Consider the following 23529-nt stretch of genomic DNA (forward strand, 5'->3'; position numbering starts at 1 on the left):
CAAATATAGTCTTTTATATTTGTCTTATCAAATAGGACATACAATGTAAAATAATAATATTTATATGTATATATTGTAGTAATAACGATATAATCTATTTATAATTGTAAATGTATATTGTATGTAGACATACATTTAGATTTTTTTTTTATAATTTAGTTTTTGGGAGAAGGGGTGGGATTAAATAAGTGTAAACTTCTTCCCACCCCTTTTTGGATGTGTTGATCATTTGTTTATATATAATTTGTCTTTTTATTTTTTATTAATTTGATACTGCTTAAGTTTGTACACTATCATAATTATCTTGATTCATTTCATTATTATTATTAGTTTTTTGTATTATTGTTTTACACGTTCAAAATAAATGAAATCAAAGCAGCACCCAGCACCCACCTGCTCCCGTGGTAGTGACCACCTTGGCCTTGCTGCGCGCTCCATCGCCCTTGGTGGTGTAAGCAGCCACGGTCACAGAGTAGGTTGTCTCTGTGAGCAGACCTGTTACAATGGCCTCCTGAGAACAGACACAGATAAGAAAAAAGAGAGGGGGGGGCATAGAGAGGGATGGAGACAGAGGGAAACAGAAAGGAAAAGACAGAGAGAAAATGGCAAGAACATGGAGGTTAGGGCGATGGTGTGCTGTCAGCCAGTTTACTGCATAAGGCACTCCCGCACATTAGACGAGTCAAGCGCGTTCAACATGCATTAGAAAAACCCCCAAGGCATTTAAAGTGAGGAAGAGTCAAGTGAGGGTCATGAATGTACACGTGGAGTGCCTTTAGATGAATCCTCAATGTAGCTCATGGTTCCGGGTCCTTGAGGGAACTGTTGGATGGTATGAACGTTGCAGCAGGAAGTGTGTCTGCAAACTGATGGATTATTACCTAATCGACAGTAAATCTGTAAATTGGTCAGAACATCTTTTTTATTTGCACTGCACCATTGGTTTAAACAAGTCCCGTTAAGGAACTAGCTGGCTAACACTGGCACATTTACCTTGTAGGTACACACTTTTGCCAACTTGGCAACTTTCCTGCAAGATTTTTTGAATTTTGCTGCGAGATACTTACATCGGAAAATAAATGGCCACATTAGGCTTTTTTAAGCTCTAGCCAACAGGCTTGCTTGCTTCTTAATGCTCTATAGCACGGGTTCTCAAAGTGCGGCCCGCGGGCCAATGGCGGCCCTCGGAAATGTTTCTGGCGGCCCACGATAGTTAATGCGACACGCTGAAATGCATGCGTTATATTTTAATCCTCCATGGTTGTATCTAGTAAGAATTAGAATGGAATTTAAGAATGGTAAAACTGCGCCCCCTGAGTTGTCATTCCTAAATTATGAATGACAGCTTGTGGAAAGTTTGCTAGACTACTGGTTGCATGGCAACTAGGCATCTCGCGAGTTGCGGTAATTGGTTAGTACAATAAAGAAAGGATTTGTTTTGGAATTATTTTGTGTTCCGTTTTTTCTTGGGCGGCCCTCAATCCAATATTGGGTACCTACATTGGCCCTCACTCATCAAAACTTTGAGAACCCCTGCTCTATAGCTTTAAGAGTGACAGCATTGCTTTTTTCTGCACTCATAGCTTGAAGTGGCAATTTTGCTTTGACTTACTATGCAATTGTGTCTGCTTGTGGGTTATGATATCCCTTTCACAATAAAAGCCCTGGACATATAGACTGCATCATTGCCTACCAGAGAACATTTGCTCAGAGGAAATTCAACAAAATAGCTTGAGTAGCTACCTGGCGAAATTAGCATTATTATTGTCAATGTGCAGGCCATGGATGCATATTAAGAGAACCTGTTGGCCCTAATACATTATAATGTAAGCTGATAAAGGAAACAAACAAATATATGGAGCTGGTAAATCAAAAAGCTGTTTAATTTACTTACGTCTGCAGCATTGGTTAGATGCTTATTATTTTAGATGCCAATATATGACTGTAACTGTGTTGTTTTCAGACATATACTGTAGATATAGATATGAGATATGCTTATAATTAATCAACAAGAATAAAATACCCGTGCTACTTATTATTTTTACCTCGTAAATCAAAAGCCCTTGCACTGATTTAGGTCTGCCGCGGGGACTGTATCGGTAACACTTTATATTAAGGTACACAAATTCACCATCAACTATTTGTTAATTAACATGCATATTAGCAGTACAGTGGCTCTTTATTAGTCATTATAAAACACTTATTAATGCCTTATTCTGCATGACCATATTCTACAAGTAATAGGCCATGAGTTGAGTTTTTCCTCAATGTACAACAACTTCATTACTTGCAATAGATAAACACTAATTAGAGGGTTATTGAGGAAAAACTCTCAACTAATGGCCTGTTACTTGTAGAATACATTCATGTAGAATAATGCATTAATAACTGTTTCATAATGACTGATAAAGAGCCAATATACTGCTAATATGCATGTTAATTAAGAACTAATTGATGGTGACCTTAATATAAAGTGTTACCACTGTATCTACTCCCAGCCACAGAGCAGCGAGAGTAAAGATAAGTGTGGAATCTCTGTTCTGTGTTGTTTGTAGTTCAGAGGACATAAGAACGGGATCCATGTGTTTGCCACAGAGGCACCAACAATAACACCACTTGGAAATGTTAGAAGGGAACATGTTGACAATATATCTGTTCCCTGAACACACAGTAATAGCAGCCTACTGTCTCAATTGGGTCCCTGGCATTGCTTTATTATAATACCTTAAATATATCTAATAACATATTGATTTCATACTACTCATTCCCATATCAGACACACACACCGGCACCATTTGGTTACATGTAAGATAATACAAAGCATACAAAGGCAGACATAGCATAGTGACAGCAGATAGATATGTAACTCATGTCACCATAAGTAAATGCCTTCAAACACACACAGTGGACATGTCCATACAAGCGCTTCCACTGCTTTTGGGAAAGTCTTGTTGATGCAGCAACATACTCTCTCAGCTGCCGGGAGCTTCCATTAGAGGGCTTGGAAAAGCACCACTCCTCTCAAAGAGCTGAGGATTTCTTTCTAGTGCTGCTCCTGAGTGATGAGTGATGAGGGGAGAGGGGTTGCAGAGATGAAGCCGTTTGTGATGAGAGAAAAATGGCAGGATAGTGGCGGTGGTGTGTATGTGGGTGGAGGGGAACACCCAGAGGGTTGTATTTCCTCCGTTATACCGGCGCCCCCGCCCACAGCCTAGGGTGTGCTGTGCCATCAATGGAGATGACAGTGCAAATTAGGAAAAGAAGCAAGGGGTTCTGCAACAACTAAAGCTCTAATTATTACTTCTTACCTGGCAATTTAATATCTATCACAGGATGTTTAAATCGTTTTCCTGCTCATTTAAAGAGCAGACGTGTACAGAGCAGAAGTCAGCAGAGGCACAGAGTTAATATTCTTCCTGTCTTATCTGCGGAGCTTAAACGGTGAAAGATAAGAGAGAAATGCGAGTTCTCTAAACCCTCATTATTTAAAAAGGGAGGTGTTTCTTTCCACTGTCACCAGAGACTTTCTTACATTGGGAAACGTCAAGTTCAACTGGAGCCAATCAATGGGCAGTGACGTCCTGTGTGTCAAACATCAAGTGTCCTCGCCTCCCTTCTTTTCAACTGTATCACTACCCAATGTTACGACCCCACTACAAGAGCTCATTAGAAGGTACTGACTCATCTGCACTGAGACCAGCACGAAGGGGGGGAATGATCCAGAGGGACTGCCTAGATCAGACGTGATGCCTCAGAAAGGAAGCTGTTGATCGGCTTTGCTCCCAAAAACATTTCTAAAAGAAGGCGTTACACCCATGCAGCTTTTAAATAATTCCTCTTCTGCTTTTTCCTAATAACTTACCTGCTAGCAAAGAGTTTGCTTATCAATGGATCGTCATCATATATCATATTGATGACAGCTTTCAGTCTCGCTCTGGCAGTGTTTTTGGTTATTAACACATGTTCTGATGTACAATGTCACTGATGATGTATATTATTTAATGTCACATGCCAGTCCGTGCCCATACAAAAAGCTTGTAGCGGTAATAGCATAATAATAATAGCGGTAGCTTCAAAGGTCCACAGAGGCTGTTATAAAGAACTTTGATGGTCTGATTTTCTTTGTTCCTGGCTACATGGTCCAGAATATTGTTTCCCCTGGTAGGGGAGTGGATATTGAGGTACAAGAAACAAATAATCTGGTTGTGTTGCATATCCATCAAAGAGCAAACATATAACAGATGACTAATGACCTCATGTATTAATAACCTTGAACCACAAATACCAATTCTACTTTTAGTCTGGAACTGAGTTGTTGAGATGAAAAAAGAATCAGAATTGCGGGGAAAAAAAGAATATACAACTAAAGATGATGTGATTTTCATGCTCAGCATGAGCACAAACAAAAGCTGTCGGCCCTACTTGACTTTATCGATTAGTATTGCAGTACAAACCATTCAGACTCAGACTTTATGGGCATGAAGAACCCAGACACAAACTTCAGACAATAACAATGTGATCACAAGTGAAGTGAGAGGAGACAGCAGGAGACCCTCAACTAACGGCTGAACTCTTGCTTGACAATTACTGCTGTAGAGTCTGAGTGTATACGTGTGTTGTGTAATACTATGTAAGATACACAGTTATCGATCACTGGGCCCAGACAAACTGAAAGTAAAACCCCAACAATACTTCCAGAAAGAAATCAGAGTGAGTTTACAGCTGCCACTCTTAGAGACTCTGATCTGGAGTAGATGTCAACACACACACATACAAGCATGCAAGCACACACACACAGTTATTGCAGTTGTCACCATGGTCTTTAGCAGAGAACGTTGGGACATGACAGTCTAAAGTCGCATGTCACTATTTGTGCTTATATCAGAGCCCAATGCATGACACCTTGACACCCCCAACCAACCCACACACATCAAAGGGCAACAAACTAAAATAGTGTGTCACTCCACGAAATGCATGCATGGCACACTGTGTGATGAGTGAGCAAGAAGAAGAAGATGTTAGCTAGGTGTTTAAAAGATACTTTTGCCTTGTTTTCTAATGTGCTGTCAGCTCTCTGGGAATCTGATGGGTTTAAGTTTCTGATAAGAAGCTAGAATGAGGTAAAACAATCCTTCCTTAGTGATGGAAGGATGAGTAATACAAGTTTAATTAAGATGCCTACTAGACAACTACATAATTATTCAATAGTCAAAAGTACAGTGCAACTTTATTAATTTATATACATTTGATTATTTAATTTATATTATTACATTCTATTAAAGGCTAATTCTGGTGTATTACAATTTGGGTTTTAGTTCGGGCTAGTATGTATCTTGGTCATGATAATAAACACCAAAGTTGGTAGGTCAGATCTAACATAATGGCATATTGATTCCAAAGTCGGAGGAAACTGGATCAGTCAGTCGAGGACATAGACAGACCAATAGTTCATCCAGAATATGAAAACTACATTAAGTACATTAGCGCAAAGTTGAAACAGGAAGTGGCACAATTAAACTGTGTAGTAGATCAATGAATTTAACATTTCAAATTCTCTTCCAAATAAATTGGACTAACATAGAGGTTTCTGACTGCTTGTTTTTTCAGATGGGCCACATGACTAATGGGAATAGTCATGCTAGCAATACAGCTAGCATGACTATACGCTAGCATTGAATACCTTCCACCACTATAGTTAGCTCAGTTACAGTTCTTTTTTTTTAGGTCTAATTCCATTTTTTTTACTTTCTACATTATATGTGGAGCAACTTAAGTCTGCTAGGCTAAGTTAAAGAAGCACACATGCCTTCTGCTGTCAGTGTCTCTGATATACATATCACCTTTAAACCACATGGTAAGGTCATTGAGATCTGAGCACAATACAAACTCCCATGATCAGATGTGTTCAGACAAGGATCATATGTGAAATGCCAAGGCTACCAAGTGTATATGAAGTTACAGTATATATAGGATAGGTTCTGCACAACCAAATGGTGACACAACTGTGTTAGTGCCCACTCAGTTATCTGAAGACGTTATGACAGAAAACACACTCCCCATAACCCCTGTCCACCCAACACACACTGTGGTTACTTACGTAGTCTTTTGAGTCCTCATCAATCGTCTGATGATAAACACAGACGAGGAAAGAAGTCAGAAAAACAGACAGAACTTTTTCTCTAGTATGTACTTGAGGCCTTTCTAAAAGCGTATCAGTATATTGGACAATTATGGTGATAAGGGAATGGAGGAGAGACACAGCTGCCTGTACAGGGGTTACTTTAAAGTTCAATAATACAAGTAGTGTGTGAATGTTTTTGTGTATAATGTTTGTGGCACAAAACCTTTAGATTTTTCAGCACTCGCAATCATATTTCCCAACTAAATAAAATAAGACAATAACATTAATAATACACAACATCTTAAAAGTCATAAAAAGTGATTTTACCTTGATCATTTAGTGACTGAGTACTAAACATTATCGACAACCTTTTAATCTATTTTAAATAAATATATTTCTAAGATTTATGACCCGTATTTACACTTCTATGAATATGTAGATACCTAATGGCACATTCTATGTGTCTGACGCCATAAGCCTGAATGTAATGAGTGAGTATTTTCAGTTGTTCATCTTCCTTCTAGACATCAGAGTTCATCCTTAGGGTTATGCTCAGGGCAGAAATCAAGAAAGAGACAAACAGAGAAGGATAACAAATTGTTTTTACTGATGTAAATTCAGATTACCTCAGACGGTGGAGCCCCTTCGCTTCTCGAGGAATGATTCAAGGCTTCCCAGTGTTTAGCTGGTCTGAAGATACCACTTCCTCAAGCATGCTAATTCAAAAAAAAATCAGTCGGATAGGGCGACTGCAGCACGACAAACTAGCTTTGCCAAAAAGGAACAACCTTTGAAAACTCGGAAGGAATTTATCTCATTGTTTAATCCATTTTATCACAGGCTTCTGGAATAGTCACTAAATGTCAAAGTACGCTGCAATGTTCTGTGTTAGCCTACACAGAAATATCATAATGGCATGTGACTATGTACTATACAAGTTATGGACAGTTGTTATGAAAAACGTACTACATAATTAAAACAAATGAAATATGTTGCCTTTATTTCCATGTGTATCCACATGTGAAGGGGTGTGCCAGCATCCAGGGGTATAGGAATAAGCTAATTTAAAATGTAGATAATCTTTTATATAAATAATCTATGAAAGAGGACAATTAAAAAGCCTTACCGTCTTGTATTTTTCACTCCTAAACACGACAATATGTTCAATTGAAGGATCTCACTATTCTTCCAGTAGTGTACTGGCCATCTGGCAAACATCTGGCATCAAAAAGTCTTTCACAGTTTAAACAACATACTGTCTGTGTGTATGCCTATTATTTTGGGTTCATATGAGAGTGTGCTTCGTGCATGTTCCACGACTGGGTTCACTGGCTTTCCCCACCAATTAAGTGTTTTTTTGTCTAACGGACATACACCTCATTTTACTATCAGAATTTGACTAATTTGCTTTGATTATATTTAGAAAGTGGAGAAGAACCACACAAATTAGCATGAGCCAAGCAAAAATCCGGTAAGTTTTTATATTTATATACACTGAACAAAAATATAAACGCAACACTTTTGTTTTTGCTCCCATTTTTTATGAGATGAACTCAAAGATCTAAAACATTTTCTAAATACACAAAATAACCATTTCTCTCAAATATTGTTCAAAAATCAGAAAAGATCTGTGATAGTGAGCACTTCTCCTTTGCCGAGATAATCCATCCCACCTCACAGGTGTGGCATATCAAGATGCTGATTAGACAGCATGATTATTGCACAGGTGTGCCTTAGGCTGGCCACAATAAAAGGCCACTCTGAAACGTGCAGTTTTGCTTTATTGGGGGGGTCTGGGGGGGTCCGAAAACCAGTCAGTATCTGGTGTGAGGGGTAGGATTAGGGTTAGGGTAATGTTGTGAATCGAGTGGCCTGTGTCCGTCGTCCATTACATACGCCTGCCCATACCATAACCCCACCACCACCATGGGCCAATCGATTCACAACATTACCCTAACCCTAACCCTAACCCTACCCCTCACACCAGATACTGACTGGTTTTCGGACCCCCCCAATAAAGCAAAACTGCACGTTTCAGAGTGGCCTTTTATTGTGGCCAGCCTAAGGCACACCTGTGCAATAATCATGCTGTCTAATCAGCATCTTGATATGCCACACCTGTGAGGTGGGATGGATTATCTCGGCAAAGGAGAAGTGCTCACTATCACAGATTTTTGAACAATATTTGAGAGAAATGGTTATTTTGTGTATATAAAAAATGTTTTAGATCTTTGAGTTCATCTCATGAAAAATGGGAGCAAAAACAAAAGTGTTGCGTTTATATTTTTGTTCAGTGTATATATATATATATATATCATTACACTTACAATTAAGGTTTATTATGAATGTATCGATGTAGTGTTTCAAATGTAACTTATACCATAGCCTAGACAGAAACTGCAATTGGATTGGCAGTCGCTAGCAGTAGCAGTCGCTCAGTCGCTAGCAGCAGGAGGCGCTAGCAGCAGCAGTCGCTAGCAGTTACCTGTTTTAGCTTTAATAACCCCTGCTTGACCTGCAGGACAGACAAACCATTGCGACTGGTTTCCACATATTTAGTTAGCATCAGTTGTCCCCAAATTCACTTTGTCGTTGAGGCAGATCAAATTTCAGCAAAGGAACTGGAAGGGTCCGTTGGGGGGTCTGCTGCCATCTGCTGCAGCCCCTTCACGGGCCAGGGGGAAATTCTAGATGTCTGCATTTGTAGCTAAGGACATTAGTCAGCCTGTGTTACTCCCAAAGTATTAGCGAATGCATCAACAGCAGGGATCCAGCGTCACAGGGTATTTGGGTTCTGCTTCCTGACCTTGCTGACTAACCAGAAATAAAACATAGGGCTTTACATCTCCCAGCTTCTTAGGAGAGATAAATCAAATATGTTGTCGTGAACAATGTAAGCTGCTCAGGGTAAAGGGAAAATCACCTCCATTCGTTGAGTGCAGATCACACTCTAAATGAAAAATAAGATGAATTATCTAAAGGAGTAAGGAGGCTAAAAATGGCCTGTGTTAACCATCATTCTTGTATAAAGTTACTGATGCATTACTGGGTTATTTTCCTTGATGTATCACTGGCTCTGTCAGTGAACTTGTACATTATGAGGATGGATTTCTCTCCATTCATCATCACTGCTATACTGCCAGTCAAAGTTATAGATGGTAGGGAGACTCCTTTGTATTAGAGAGAATGGTGAGTCCATCTTCACTTATTGCAGTCTTTGAACACAGGACAAAGAGAAAACGTTCATCAGAAATTCTGTAGTTGGTAAAGAATGTATGTTTCTTCTCTGCCAGACCTGGGCAAAGGGTCATTATGATTGTTTGATCTGACACCTCTGATACAATTAAAAAAGGGTACAAAGCCTGAACCCAAAACAATTCATCTACAAGTAGTGAGGACTGGAGTTGGGAAAATAGTAACCAGAACATAGTCTGTTGTTGAATTTAGTTCCTTTTCCCAAATTAACCTACATTGTATTCATTTTGAAGAAGCAGTCAAAAAGAATAGATGTATCAAAAATGGAATAAATAAAAGCAGAATTCTTTGCACGATTACACAGTACTAGTGTTGAGTGAAAAAAAACATTTGTGTTTTCAATGCTGGCTATTTTATTGCCTCGAAACCCCAACATCTGTTTCCCAATGCGTTTTAGATCAGAGTTATATGGATAAAACAAGAAAGATTGCCAGTTTGGATCTCTCTCTACTCTCTCTTTGTTGCATTACTGTGGCTTTAAATTGAGTGCTCATGTCCACACGATTCTACACAGACCACTGAGTTGATGTCATGTCTGTGTAGTGAAAAGCAATGACTTGTGCAATGACTTGTACATGTGGAGCTGAGGGTAGTACTACTAAGCAACCACAACAAAGAAAGGGTCTCTTTGCTTTAACTGGCTCGACAAAAGCTAAAACCCTATTTACAGATCAGGGGTATACAAGGTGGTTATCAACAACAACAACAACAACAACAACAACAACAACAACAACAACAACACCAATTAAAAGGGGGTGTTTGGAGCGTCATTTGTCTCTTCTACTGTACAACCTTGACCAACCAGTCGGGCTTTTGAGTGAAGTTAGAACTGCAGTTCACTGGTGCAGCTCCTCGTGGGGCCTTCAGGGAGTGTTTCCATGCCTGGATAAACCCTGTTTGACTCCCCCCGTTGTGTTCTGGGTCCCAGTTGGATGTTCTCAAAGAGCTCAGGGGGGCTTTCAGGAGGCAAACCCAGAGACCCCAAATGGCTTTCAATATGAAGCACTGGCCCACAAACATGTCCAAAAACTGTCAAATGGCTCAACCTCATTTCTTACTACACAAAGCCACAGGTGGGAGTAGTGTTAGAAATTATTCTAACACAACATCCATCCACTTGTCAATCTCAAGATCCATCTTATGCTAATGTATTAAGAAGGCCCCGAGATACTGAAACTCCACAAGCCACAGAGAGAAAGCAGAGATGCAGTCTGTACGGTTCCACTGTGCCTATAGAAGACTTTAAATAACATCAGAATTGTAACAACTGGAAATAACTACTGATTGAATTGTTTGCAAGAGCTGTAGCAATGTTTATATGAAGGTGAACAAATTGATGATGTTTTGAGTTTGCAATTAAAAAATAAAAGCCTTTTTTCGATAATGTTTGTGTCTCTTTGCCACAGAGGTCTGTAGTAAACAACGTTTGTATTTGGAACTTTATTTGTAATGCTGCCTTTTTTCTTCCTTTCACACTTAAAATTATTTCACTTTGCCTTTTATCAAGTAGCATGAGCTAGTCTCAGATCTGAGTACCAATATTAAAACAGGAAGATAGTCTGCTAGGTTGGAAGTCAACTGTCAATTCAACAGATGCCGTTTTAAGGTAGACCATCACTCTTATCAAAATGTTGATAAAATGTTGCTGGCAGGCGAGCAGCAGCAACATGAAACACAACAGCAGGAACATGAACGTAGCAATAGCAAGTGAACACAGCAGTGGCAGCAGCAGCAGCAGCATAGCGAGGCAGAGGCAGGGAGACCTGGCAGCTTATAGAGCGGCATGTTTAGGAGAATGTGTTTGGTTGGTTGTCAGAGGGACGAGGTGCCTCACGTATTAATGTATCATTGGTGCTCGAGTTGACTGCCTGAACTATAGCTCGCAGGCTTCAACCCATTTGTGATGAAACACAGAAAAGCTTTAAACTGATGTCCGACACTGAAGATTCATTGGAAATCACAGCCGGAGAATTGTCATACAGTAGAAATACCGAGACAACTTAGTGACACAGCCTCTTCCCAACCAACTCTTTGGAAGCTCCCTTCCGCCATCCCGTATAATTATTAACTCCTACTCCATAATCAACGTTCTATCACAAATTGTTGCAAATCCTGTGCCTGGCAGGCTCAAACTGTTCTGTTATTGTCTGAAGAAAGGATTGTTTAATGGTCATATCTAAGACACGGCTGTGGTTGAATCCCAGGGAGTAAGAAAGGGCCTGTCTCATATCCCAGAGAGCCTCAATCTCTCTACTAGTTTTCTAAGGGGGTCAACAGTTCATACTTTGAATGTATTATAACCCAACTCTCCTCTCGACTTCCCTTCCCTCTCCTTCTCATTTTCACTGGCCACCAACAGACTGACACATTGCCAAGAAGGAGTGCAGAGGATTGATGACAGACAGTTAAAACAACTCCATCCTCACAGAAATATGTTGCAGAGCTAAAGATTCTGAACAGCTTCGTGTCATCTTGCAATGATGTTGATGTGTATTAATCGTTCACATTGATTGATTTGACTGTCATTACCCTGAGGGCCAGACAGAGTAGCCACCTATCAACATCTTCATCTTGAACGACTCTAATACTACTCGTGTTGGAGGGCAAAAACACAGACAATGAAGACATTGTCTCCTGCAACTCCCTTAAGTGCTTGTCCATTGGCTGGGTATGTTCTTCTGGAGATGAGCCACCGATAGATTACCATATCTTATCAGATCAGGTGATGCTCACGCTTCACAGCCAACACTTTTGTGAGGGATAAGGGCCCCTTCAAGCATTCTTCAGCCAAATATACGCCTCAATGAGATCTTAAACACAACAAGCCTGCCAGCAGAAGATGAGCAGAGATAGAGGGAGTCAAGGCCAACAGCGAGGAAAAACAGTAAAAGCAGCAAATTAAATCTCTGCTTATCACCTTAAACATATTCTTTTTTTGTCATCACATGTTGTGACTGGATCTGGCCCTTCCTACATTCAGGACATGGTGAAACCGTACACCCCAGCGCGTGCACTCCGCTCTGCATCAGCCAAACAGCTTGCTGCACCCTCGCTGCGAGGGGGACCCAAGTTCCCATCAGCAAAAACACGTGGGTTTGCTATCCTGGCTCCAAGATGGTGGAATGAGCTCCCCATTGACATCAGGACAGCAGATAGCTTACACACCTTCCGGCGCAGACTGAAAACTCATCTCTTTCGACTCCACCTCGAGCGATAGAACTATTAACAAAGCACTTATACTAATAAAGGACTGGCTTATCTAAAGCCAGTTGAGTAGCACTTGAAATATTTTTGCTCTATGAAACCTGATGTACTTTATGATTCTGTTTTCTTCAAGTTTGTATCTTGTTGGTCGAACGCACTTATTGTAAGTCGCTTTGGATAAAAGCGTCAGCTAAATGCAATGCAATGTAACTGAGAGAGGAGTAATCTTTACAGGCAGTTTGATAGCTTAACCTCAGTTAAACAAATGATAGATTTTCAGGCAGCTTTACTGGACACAACAGACAGCTAAGCACTCACAATCCTGCTCAGTGACTTTCAAAAACACAGCTTTTTGGAAGCTCACCTGCAGAGCGCGATGCTGCTGACATCTCTCTGACAAGGACGCATGGGCTGTAACCACGGCTGCAAAACAAGCAACCGGAGTTCAACTGGATCTGATAGCAAACAGATCCCAGTCTACTTTTTCGTAATGACTCATCAGTACAACAGAGACAGAATCCATTCGTCACAGAGCTCCCATTAATGCATTTCACTATTAATGTGAAACACGAGAGGTTTCTCAATACTAAAATGTCCCCTCCTCGACTCCTATCCTCGAGACTTGGTCCCGCCCACAGGAGATGCGAGCGGAGGACTGAAGAGGGGAACCGAGGAGAGAGGAGGGGAAGCAGCAGGCGGTTAGAGAAATGAGAACTCCTCTCCTCTGAGCGGTCATTTTAAAGAGACATCCATTAATGATGACAGAAGGCACAGCAGCCCTCTGTCTGATGGACAGATGTGTTCATGACCACTTATATATTTACTTTGATTCATTGACAGTGCGGTATAATGAGACAATAACAGGCTACAGATGCGGACATAATACACACACATATATTTATATAAATATATACAATTTCATATATATACAAAAGTATGAGAGCACTCTCATAATAACGTAACACAATCAGAGACTGGATATATCCCCCCCCCCCCTCTCTCTGGTCGCTGAAATGGGGAATTGAAATTACGGGCCAAAAGTTGTATTTACAAGTATTAAAAGTAAGCATAGGACACCAAACCAACTGAGACCCGTCTGTCCGCCACATCTACACACTGTACAACACACACCTAGCTCCTAAAGCATAATCCGGCTACAGCCGTTGTGTATTTTATTATGTGAAGCATTAAATGGTCTTAGAAAAATATCGACTCTTTGTTTTTAGATATCTACTAAACTAAAGCATACAAATACAGAGTAATGTAGGCCTGTTATACTGAGTGATACATATTTTACACACTGCACACTGCACACGCAGGGCCGCCTTAATGCACGGGCTGACCTGGGCTGAAGCCCAGGGGCCTACGGAGATCGGGGGCCTATCATGAGCCAATACAATTTATTTTTATTTTTATTTCAGGTGTTTTATTTTTTATTTTAAATAAACAAAGTCTTGGCTTTCAGAATATGAAACTTTCATTTCCAAAATCACACGATGAATACATTTTTGAAGCTTGTAAAGGGAAGAAGACAGCTCTCCCTCGCCACTCTGCTGTTCCCCTCCCTCCGCTGAAATTAAGAATGTAAGGTGTATAGTACTCATAGATAACACGGCAGGGTCCGTTACAGTTTGTTTTCATCTGATTTCAAATAAACAAAGTCTTGGCTTTCAGAATATTAAAATTGTTTCGGCAAATTCAGATGATAAATACAGCGTTGAAGCTTAACGGCATAATTACAAGCGGAGAACGGAGTAACTTGACGTCACAGCAGGCTTAACAACAGCCGGTGTTTCTCGTGAGTGAAACGAATGAGATTATGTTTCACATGTGACTTATTCAAATTGCGAGTGATTGAGTGACAGATGAAGGTTGTTTAGGAGAAAATTTCGGAGAAGAAAAAGTTTGAGAGTGGCGCTCGGAAAAGGAATCCTAACACTGATGTCAATTGAGCATGACATTCTTCGTGAGATGGATTTTAAGAACATCATAAAGGCTTTTTCGGAAGCACTGCTAAAGAGGTAAGGCAATGCTGCACTATTCATTGATTCCCAGTAGCCTGCAGGTTTAAATGTGCATCGTTTTACATAACTAGGTTTGTGTTAATCCACCGGAGATAATGATCATTCTCATCTACTGATACCTGGCATTGAGGCCATATGTTGATATTCATGGTGCTCAATTAGTGGTGGTGTGTGTGTGTGTGTGTGTGTGTGTGTGTGTGTGTGTGTGTGTGTGTGTGTGTGTGTGTGTGTGTGTGTGTGTGTGTGTGTGTGTGTGTGTGTGTGATCACAGAGCCTGCCGAGGCTATACATGACTTTGATTTGTTGTTTAAATTGGGGGCCTACAAAATCTATCAGCCACAGGGCCTGATGGCAGGTTAAGGCGGGCTTGTGCACACTGCACGGACCTCACAGCTGTTCTCACTGTAAACACAAGCCCCCAGGAAGTGCGCCGGACTCAGATGAAAATATTCGTGCTGGCCAAATGGCGGTACTACACTTCCGTTTGGTTGCCAGGCCCGGAAACACTTTTTCCCATTGACTTACATGGGGAAAGAGTGGTCTGTAACTCGTTGGATAATTTTTTTTAAACTAAATAAACTACCCAGTATGAACACTTGTATAGCCCATAATTAAAAACATTCGTTCCTCAAGTTGTAAAAATGTGCTAATAACGTTATTCTGAGAGTTATTTCTCTCTGCATTATGAACGCGCATCTAACCCACGGGACCGCGCCACCCGGCACGTTCAGGTTACGTGTTCAGCACTACATGCGTTTATCTTTTGTTTGCTGTAATTCATCATTTGTAAAATATTATACTACATGGGCTGTATGATGTAAATCTTGTACCGTAAATGTTGTATTAAATAAAGTTAATATTACCGACATTAGATTAACGTCCCTGTAGGTTATTATTGCACTAAGAAGCTTATTGCACTGTATGTATATATATATATATATCTCTGGTCTGGTCCTGTCATGCCTCTGGAAGTGCTGTCAAAGCGCTATGCGGGTGCAGGGACATTATAGGCTCTGTACACAAGATGGCGTCTATCAACTTCCGGCGGCTGGGTGTGCGGCTGAGTACCGGTTTGAGTACAGAGTTTTGACAGCTTGACAGTTTGTTATGTCACAGTCACACCGAGAGCAAGAACGAGCGGATTTCGGGGTAAAGAAAAGCGATTGGCCTTCCAGCGTGTAAGAAAGTTGGCACTACATTGCTGTGTGCCCCTTTGTACAAATTCGTCCCGTTATCAGAATCAGAATACATTTATAAGTCCCACAGAGGGGACATTTGCAGCGTTACAGCAGGAAAGAGCCACAGAAAAGTACTAAGTTATAATATAATAAACAATATGCTAAAAAAAAGATAAAAAGTTACACAATTTTCAAAAATACAGATCAAAAACAAATCAAATCTACAAATCAAATCCTGTAGCAGTTCTTAAGATTTAGCAGCCCGGTATATATTAGTTATTAAAGATGGCATATGTATATAAAGTATATATTGCACATACAGTAAAGCACATAGTTTGACAGTATTTAACAGCAGCAAGTTACACAATGTTATAATCGGGAGATAAGTTTCCATTCATTTCGGCAAGCCTGGGCAACACCGATTAAAAGATTTCTTGCTCCCAAACCAATTGTGTATTTCATTACAAAAAGCAGTTATACCATACTATGTTTAGGTACTAATGAATTATATCCTTAACACTTTTAATTTTCCTCCCTACTCTGAGATCGTGAGGCTTTTCATGCTTTCTCATGGACCTGCAACAGCTAGCCCTGATGCTCACTCTCCCTGAAGGTAGATCTTTGTTTGAAACTGTGGGGAATTGGATATCATTCAAGTTATCTAAAAAAACGTAATAGTACATCATTAAAACGCTTTAAACTGTATCAAGACTGTCAATTTGTCAAAGTTAGCCAGTAACTACAGCTTTGTTTGTCACTTACCTTCATAATTGTCGACGTAGCTGGATATGTAGCTACACCTTTTCTCTTTTGCTCCTCGGGGCTGAGCCTGCCGCTTGTACCAGCCGATGTACATCACTGATGTTAACCTTCGGTAGGTCTTGGAGACATCGAGTGTAAAATAGTGCCTATATAATATCTATACGCTATCTCTCTCGCTATCTATACGCTATCTATACGCTATCTATACGCTATCTATACGCTATCTATACGCTATCTATCGCTCTTCCCTCTACCGCTTTACTGTAGACCGGAAGTTTACAACCGCACACCCAGCCGCCGGAAGTTGATAGACGCCATCTTGTGCAACTAGCCCATGGCCGGCGTGTTGTTGTCAGAAAACATACCTCGCCTAGTGTAACGTGTAACCAGTGTGTACGTCCACACAGCAGCTTCAGAAGAAACTTCCACCGCTTCCAACGCTTCTCTGCCCATTGACTTTGAATGGGGATGACGTCACTTTGCCTCGCTTTTTGCCGAACTGCATTGTGGGGGAGCGAAGCGAAGATTTCTAGGATGTCCAGGATCTCCAGGATTCAAAAGTTGAGCAATGTTCAACTTTTGAAGCTGAGCTGGAAGCGCCAGCCAAACAAACACGTTTATGCAAATCTGACAGTAGAAGCGCTAGCCAATCAAACCGCGTGTAAGCAGGGAGAACCAGACCGCAGTTCATTTCCTCATATTCCAAACGAGAAATTACGGTAGCAAATCACCCGGTTCTTTACGACCAGAACTATTAACGGGATACAAACCGGAGGAACCAGGCATGGAGGGAGGTGGCAGAGACTGTGTGTGGACGTAACGGAGCGTCCGCACTACAGCTTCAAAAAAAGCTTGGAGCTGGGCGTGTCTGTAGCTTGGGGATTTTATTCAAGCAACGCGAGCAACAACCAATCACATGAATCTCCCGCCCCCGACATACAAAGCAAAAACCCCCGGGGATTTTATGGGAGCAATATATATATATATATATAAACTCCCCAAACAGGCGAAAACCTACCAGTTTCACCCACTGTCTCTGCCACCTCCCTCCATGCCTGGTTCCTCCGGTTTGTATCCCGGTAGGTGAAGAGGGTCTGGTCATACAAAACAGGGTGATTTGCTACGGCGATAATTAGTTTCTCCATCTTTTTTTGAAATATAGAAATGAACGGCGGGATATCTCTCCCAGCTTAGACGCGGTTTGATTGGCTACGGCTTGAGCTGTCAGATTTTCCGAAATGGCTGGCGCTGGCTACTCCGGCGGAGACGGACCGCTATGCTACCCACAATTCAGTTCGGCGAAAAAGCGAGGCAACGTGACGTCACCCCATTCAAAGTGAATGGGCAGATTGAAGCTGTCGATGCTGTCGACGCTGTAGTGTGGACGGGCCGTCACGGCTCGTCCACACAGCTTGGCGGTGGGCGTGTCTGAAGCTTGGGGAGTTCTCGCGAGCAACGCGACCAACAACGAATCACATGAATCTCCCGCCCCCGACATACAGTTCACGAAGTAAACTGGATATAAACTCCCCAAACAGGCGAAAACCTACCAGTTTCACCCACTATCTCTGCCACCTCCCTCCATGCCTGGCTCCTCCGGTTTGTATCCCGGTAGGTGAAGAGGGACTGATCGTACAAGACCGGGTGATTCCCTACCGCTATGATTAATTTCTCCTCCATTTTTTGGAATATGAGGAAATGAATAGTGTGTCTCTCCCAGCATACACGCGGTTTGATTGGCTAGCGCTTGTACTGGCAGATTTGAATAAACGGGATTTGATTGGCTGACGCTTCCACCAATAGAACGGAATTTATGACAGATGAAATGGATTAGAAAATTATTCTGATAGTTCGCTGTAATGATGTTGGAGGGATAAACAGACTTGCATTTTGTTAAGTTGAAATGGGTTTGTAAGTTCTTCTCAAGCCAGGTCACTGTGTGTGTGTGTGTGTGTGTGTGTGTGTGTGTGTGTGTGTGTGTGTGTGTGCGTGTGCGTGCGTGTGTGTAGAGGACTTTGTTTGTGAAGTCACTTCCCAAACTATGTGTTGAATTTCATCACCGTCACTGACGCCAGGGGGAAAGACTAAACTTATCACAGATGAGCCTGGAAGACAGTTCCTTACAGGAAAGTCCCCTGAGCGAACGTGTGTGTGTGTGTGTGTGTGTGTGTGTGTGTGTGTGTGTGTGTGTGTGAGTGGTGAGTGTGTGTGAATGAAGAGAGAGAAGTTGTAGATGTGTTGTGAGATGCTGGCCCTCTATCAGGCCCCCTGCCTTGCACAGATAAGACAGGAATGTTGCTTAAAATGAAATCAGGTGAGACGCTCCTCCTGGAACCAAAACAAGCTGAGAGGAAAGGACCTGCGGCCTCATTTATAACGCCGTGCGTAGGATTCACGTGGGAAGGTTGCTTACGTAGTAGAAATTCAAAGTAAAGGAAAGTGCGTACAGCACTTCCTACGCTGGTTTCCCTTTATAAATCACAATCGACTCGAAATGCGGTGAAACTTTTGCGGGCTTCACGTAACGCCCATATTTGCCTATAAATAGTCAAAGAAACGCCCATTCATTCATTCTGACTGACTGCATGAAGAAGATCGCAGGAAATGACGACGGAACAGTTAAAAAAGACATCTCACACCGTGTCAGATTTTGGTTCTTTTGGGGAGGTCGAGATAAATCATATTGTTTGGTGGATGCCGTTTGAACCAGAGTAGCAGCATGGAGGTCGGATCGTCACCAAAATAAATAAATAAGTGGTCCGAAAAAGGTTAATGACAAAAAAAATACACATAGCAAGCTTCCTCAGGCAGTGTGTTTGTACCGGGGACAGGAGACACCCCCTTGATGAGAGACTGTAAGAAATGATCGGGGAATCCCTCCGGAGTGTAGTCATGACGACTGGATCTGAATTATGTTTTCGTATTTGGTGGTTTGTGTCCCAGCTGTCGATCAGCTGTGCGCAGCGTCTCCACTGCAGCAACTCTATATCCACCAGTTAAAGGAAATGCAACTTTGTGTTGTGTTATATTAGCTGTACAATTTACCACATCTGGTGTTCTTAGTTTCCATACCTCCTGTGTTTTATGAGCGACTTATCAAGTCTTAGCAAACGGCATAAAACATTATTAAACATGGTAGTATATAAAACCATGCTCGTACAACCTATAGAAATGCAAAACCGCATCATTTATGAGAAAACATTTCATAACATTAACACAACATATTCAAGGTGGTTTTAAATATCATATCCGTATTTATTTATTTCTCCAAGTTGTTTTTGTGTGACTGAGGAGTCTCAAACAGGCGTTTGTTTAATCATTTTAAGATTGGCTTTAATCAATGTTTGAAAATGAATTCTTCATATGACAAATGAGTGGTAACATTTTATTTATGGTATTATATCCACATATTTCTCTCCATTCTTCCTTCTGCCAACGGTATCGCAGTTTCTCGTCTGTCCCGTTTTTGTGCTTAGTGCATACGCATGGGTTAGAGTTTGCGTGGAGGACCGCACGTTTTCCCGTCAAGTTAGTATTTTATAAATCGCAAACATTGCGTAGAAACTGGCGTATGCCATTTTTTTTTAGCGTATATCCCTTTATAAATGAGGCCCCTGAACACCACCTCTCTGAGTGCTTAGAAACATCCACCCTTTGACTCCTGCTTCAATAGACGTACAAGTACTGGAAGACGTGCCTTTACTTAGAAAGTAGAAATACTTCACTCTTAGAATACTCCACAACAAGTAAACGTCCTAAAATTAAAGGTAAGTAGAATTATAAAGCATTATGAGCCAAGTGTATTTCAATTGACAAAAGTAAAAGATCTAAGTATGCAGAATGGCTCTTTTGATAGTATTCAATTATTGTTTAGTAATAAATCCTTCTGTTTTTATTCCTCACTTGTAGGGACATTTAGATGTTGTTATTTGACAATTCAGAGACATTGTATTAACAATTTACTGAAACTACTGTATCTATCATATATCATGTGCTTTTGATATGTAAAATAGAACTGAGTGTTGAATACATGTGAGTAAAGCATAAGAAAAATGCCCTCCAAAATGTAGTTGAGTAGAAGTATTTGTTGCAAACAATGGAAATACTGCTGCAGCTAACCGCCTTATCAATGGAATTGTTTTGTATCCACGTGAAACCAACATGTAGCCTACCTGGTTTCTTCTTTGGTCAAATATTTCATATTCAACGATTTCTAGGTTTGTTGGATCCATGTACTTTAGCAACATGGACATGAGCAGCCATAAGCCGCATGGTTGACAATATATATCTTTTTCTAAAACCCACTGTAGGCACTTTGAGCAGTTGCTGACCACTGTGGTTAATATGATCTACGCAAACATCTTCAGCATTATGAGAAATAGATGGATCCAAGCAAAGCATTGTACAGCTGGGGGTCTAACTTCATGTAAATTGTAATACCAAGATAAGGAATGCCTCCTTTCATGTGAAGTGCAACGTTCCTAGAGCAGGGCTTGGATTACAGCTACTAATTCAGAATAAATGATAAATGGACTGCATTTGTAAAGTACTTTTCCCCTTAAAGCACTTTTACACTTATACGTGAGCATTCACCAACTCACACACATTCAAAAAGAAGCAAAGATTGCCAAACAAGGTGCCGCCTGCTCAGGGAAACCAACATTCTCACACTGTTGGACATGCTATCGGGAAAAATGTAGAGTTGAGTATCCTGCCCAAGGTCACAATTACCGCAAGGGTTTCCAAGGGCACCTTCCAATTGGTCGACTCTACCCCCAGAAGTGTCGTCCCCATCCTCCCAGATGTGGCAGTGCATTTTTTAATTCCTAAGACGTATACAAATCTGTCTCTAAGGCTGCACACAGCCCTAGGTCCCTTCACAAATCAAAGGGTATGTAGAGCAGCCTGTATATAGCCTGTAGGCAATGACCAGGGAAAAGAGAGCAAAGAACACTCACTTCTGTTTCTAACAAATAAAACTGTGCACAGTAATAAATAAAGTCAACGCCCATGAGTGAATCAGCATCTTTGGTGCCATGTTCCTGCCAACTTAAAGGAACAACACATGGGATGTTGTCTTTAGAGTGACCGTACCTGGGCATCAGGAAGTGAGATGTCCATGATGAGCGGCTGTCCGTGAGGCTCCCCGTTCACCAGCCTGGAGTAGACCAGCTGGTAGCCTCTGATCTGGCCATGCTGCTTCACAGATAGGGGGGGCTTCCAGGTCACTCTGATGGCGGTTGAGTTGAGGGCATCTGCCTCCACCTTCCTGGGGGGAGCTCCAGGCACTGCAGCACAACACAGCACACAACTTCAACTTAACAGTCTTCAGGGAACAATGAAAGTTAAGTATCTAGTTTTACAACTCTCATTCATTTATAGTTGGTTGTCCAAGCGAATGCTCCAAAACACGTTTTTACAACAATGTCCAAAGTGTTGTGCCCTGATTATGATCTTATTGACTATCTGTTTGATAATTGAATGGCGGTTGAAACCTGTGTTTAATAGAGAAATAGCTTACACAACAGTTTCTTATAACATGATAATAACATTATAGAATAACTATGGAGAAGGACATGTCAGTTGTTTGAGGATCCTTATTTTATCCTCCTACATAGAACAAATATGTAAGAGCGGTGTGGTCCTTTGTTTCACGCATATATCATTCAATCCAACTACTTGCTGCTATGAACTACTCTGTCTCTCCATCCAGAATAAAGTTAACCAGGTATTTAACACGTTGATGGTAATCCTGGAGAAAATATGTCCCTGGAAACATAAAGTATGTAGTAGTGTACACAATTGTGCATGTAAAGGTAATGTGTATGTGAAAGAGGTGTGGACCGATTTGAAGTTGTGGTTAGCTTTCGCTCATATTCTCCTGAACGGATGAGATAGGAACAGCCCTGGAGGAGTTAGAAGTTAATATGAAGGTTGCTAGCTATCTTTGCAGGTTATACACATCAAAGCTTGTCACATGTTGCCACAAGAGGATACTGGGAGAAGGGGTTATCCTTCTTCATAGAATATTGGAAATTAGCTCATGAAGATTCCTCTGTATTGCTTGGTCAGCTTCAGAGGGAGGCGCAAACGAATATACATGTGACTTCAATAAAAAGGAGGAGATGAGGTCGTGCCAAGATGAATGGAAGTCAAGACAGACAAGAAGACCAAAGGAAGAGTTAAAATGCACTGCACCAAGAGATAAAGACATGGGGAGAAAAGTGTGAAAACAGCTCAGCCAGCTCAGCCAGCACAGCAGGCAAAGGAAAGCTCTGGAACACTGTGTCAGCACTTTCTGCTTTGGACTAATTACAATCGCTTAACCTCAAATAGTAGGAGCAAGCTTCCACAATCAAGCTCAAGGCTTTGGAGAGAAAACGTCAATACATTTCTGTTATACAAACACACATACTGTGAAGTGTGAAAGAAGAACAAAATAACTGTGTGAGTAAAAACAGCAGACTAAACACCTCTTTGAAGTCAGTAGTAACCAGGAAATATAAGCAGCTCCTGGGTGTTCTGGGCTGCTGTAGCCACATTGCTAATTCAATAACAGACTACTAGAGGCTAATGCTAACCGTAGCCCTAACCCTGCTTTACAAATACAAAGCCACATCCTGTATGGTGTGGAAGAACAGCAAAACAATTGTCTAGCATTAGACTAAACTAATCTTTGAATATAGTATAGTAACAAGTAAATAAAAGCTGCTTCTAGGGGTTCTTTACATTTCGCTAGTTCCATAACAAATGACTAACGACTGGTTACAACCCCTAACCCTTACCTAATTTGGTGATTTTACCACTTTCTGTACAAATTACACGAGAATTATCCAATTTTTGCTATAATGGGTGTCGATGACAGCGAGAGGCTGTAAGATGATGTATGTCCCAGAGAGCGAAATGAGAATGTGTAAAGATATTGTCAGCACAGAGCTGAAAGGAGAACTTTTGGGCAGAGCACAGAAAAAAGCAGCTACAGCTA

At 41.1% G+C, this 23529-nt stretch overlaps 1 protein-coding gene across 1 annotated transcript in view; it reads right to left on the reverse strand.

Annotated features, from left to right (window-relative positions):
- ptprfa (protein tyrosine phosphatase receptor type Fa) overlaps positions 1-23529 on the reverse strand; it is a 347360-nt gene that overhangs the window by 67833 nt on the left and 255998 nt on the right. The window contains 2 exon segments of the mRNA XM_071202945.1: positions 394-511; positions 21639-21832. Coding sequence (XP_071059046.1) covers positions 394-511; positions 21639-21832 — 312 coding nt within the window.

This window comes from Pseudochaenichthys georgianus, chromosome 4, assembly GCF_902827115.2.
Source record: "Pseudochaenichthys georgianus chromosome 4, fPseGeo1.2, whole genome shotgun sequence".
NCBI classification, from domain to species: domain Eukaryota; kingdom Metazoa; phylum Chordata; class Actinopteri; order Perciformes; family Channichthyidae; genus Pseudochaenichthys; species Pseudochaenichthys georgianus.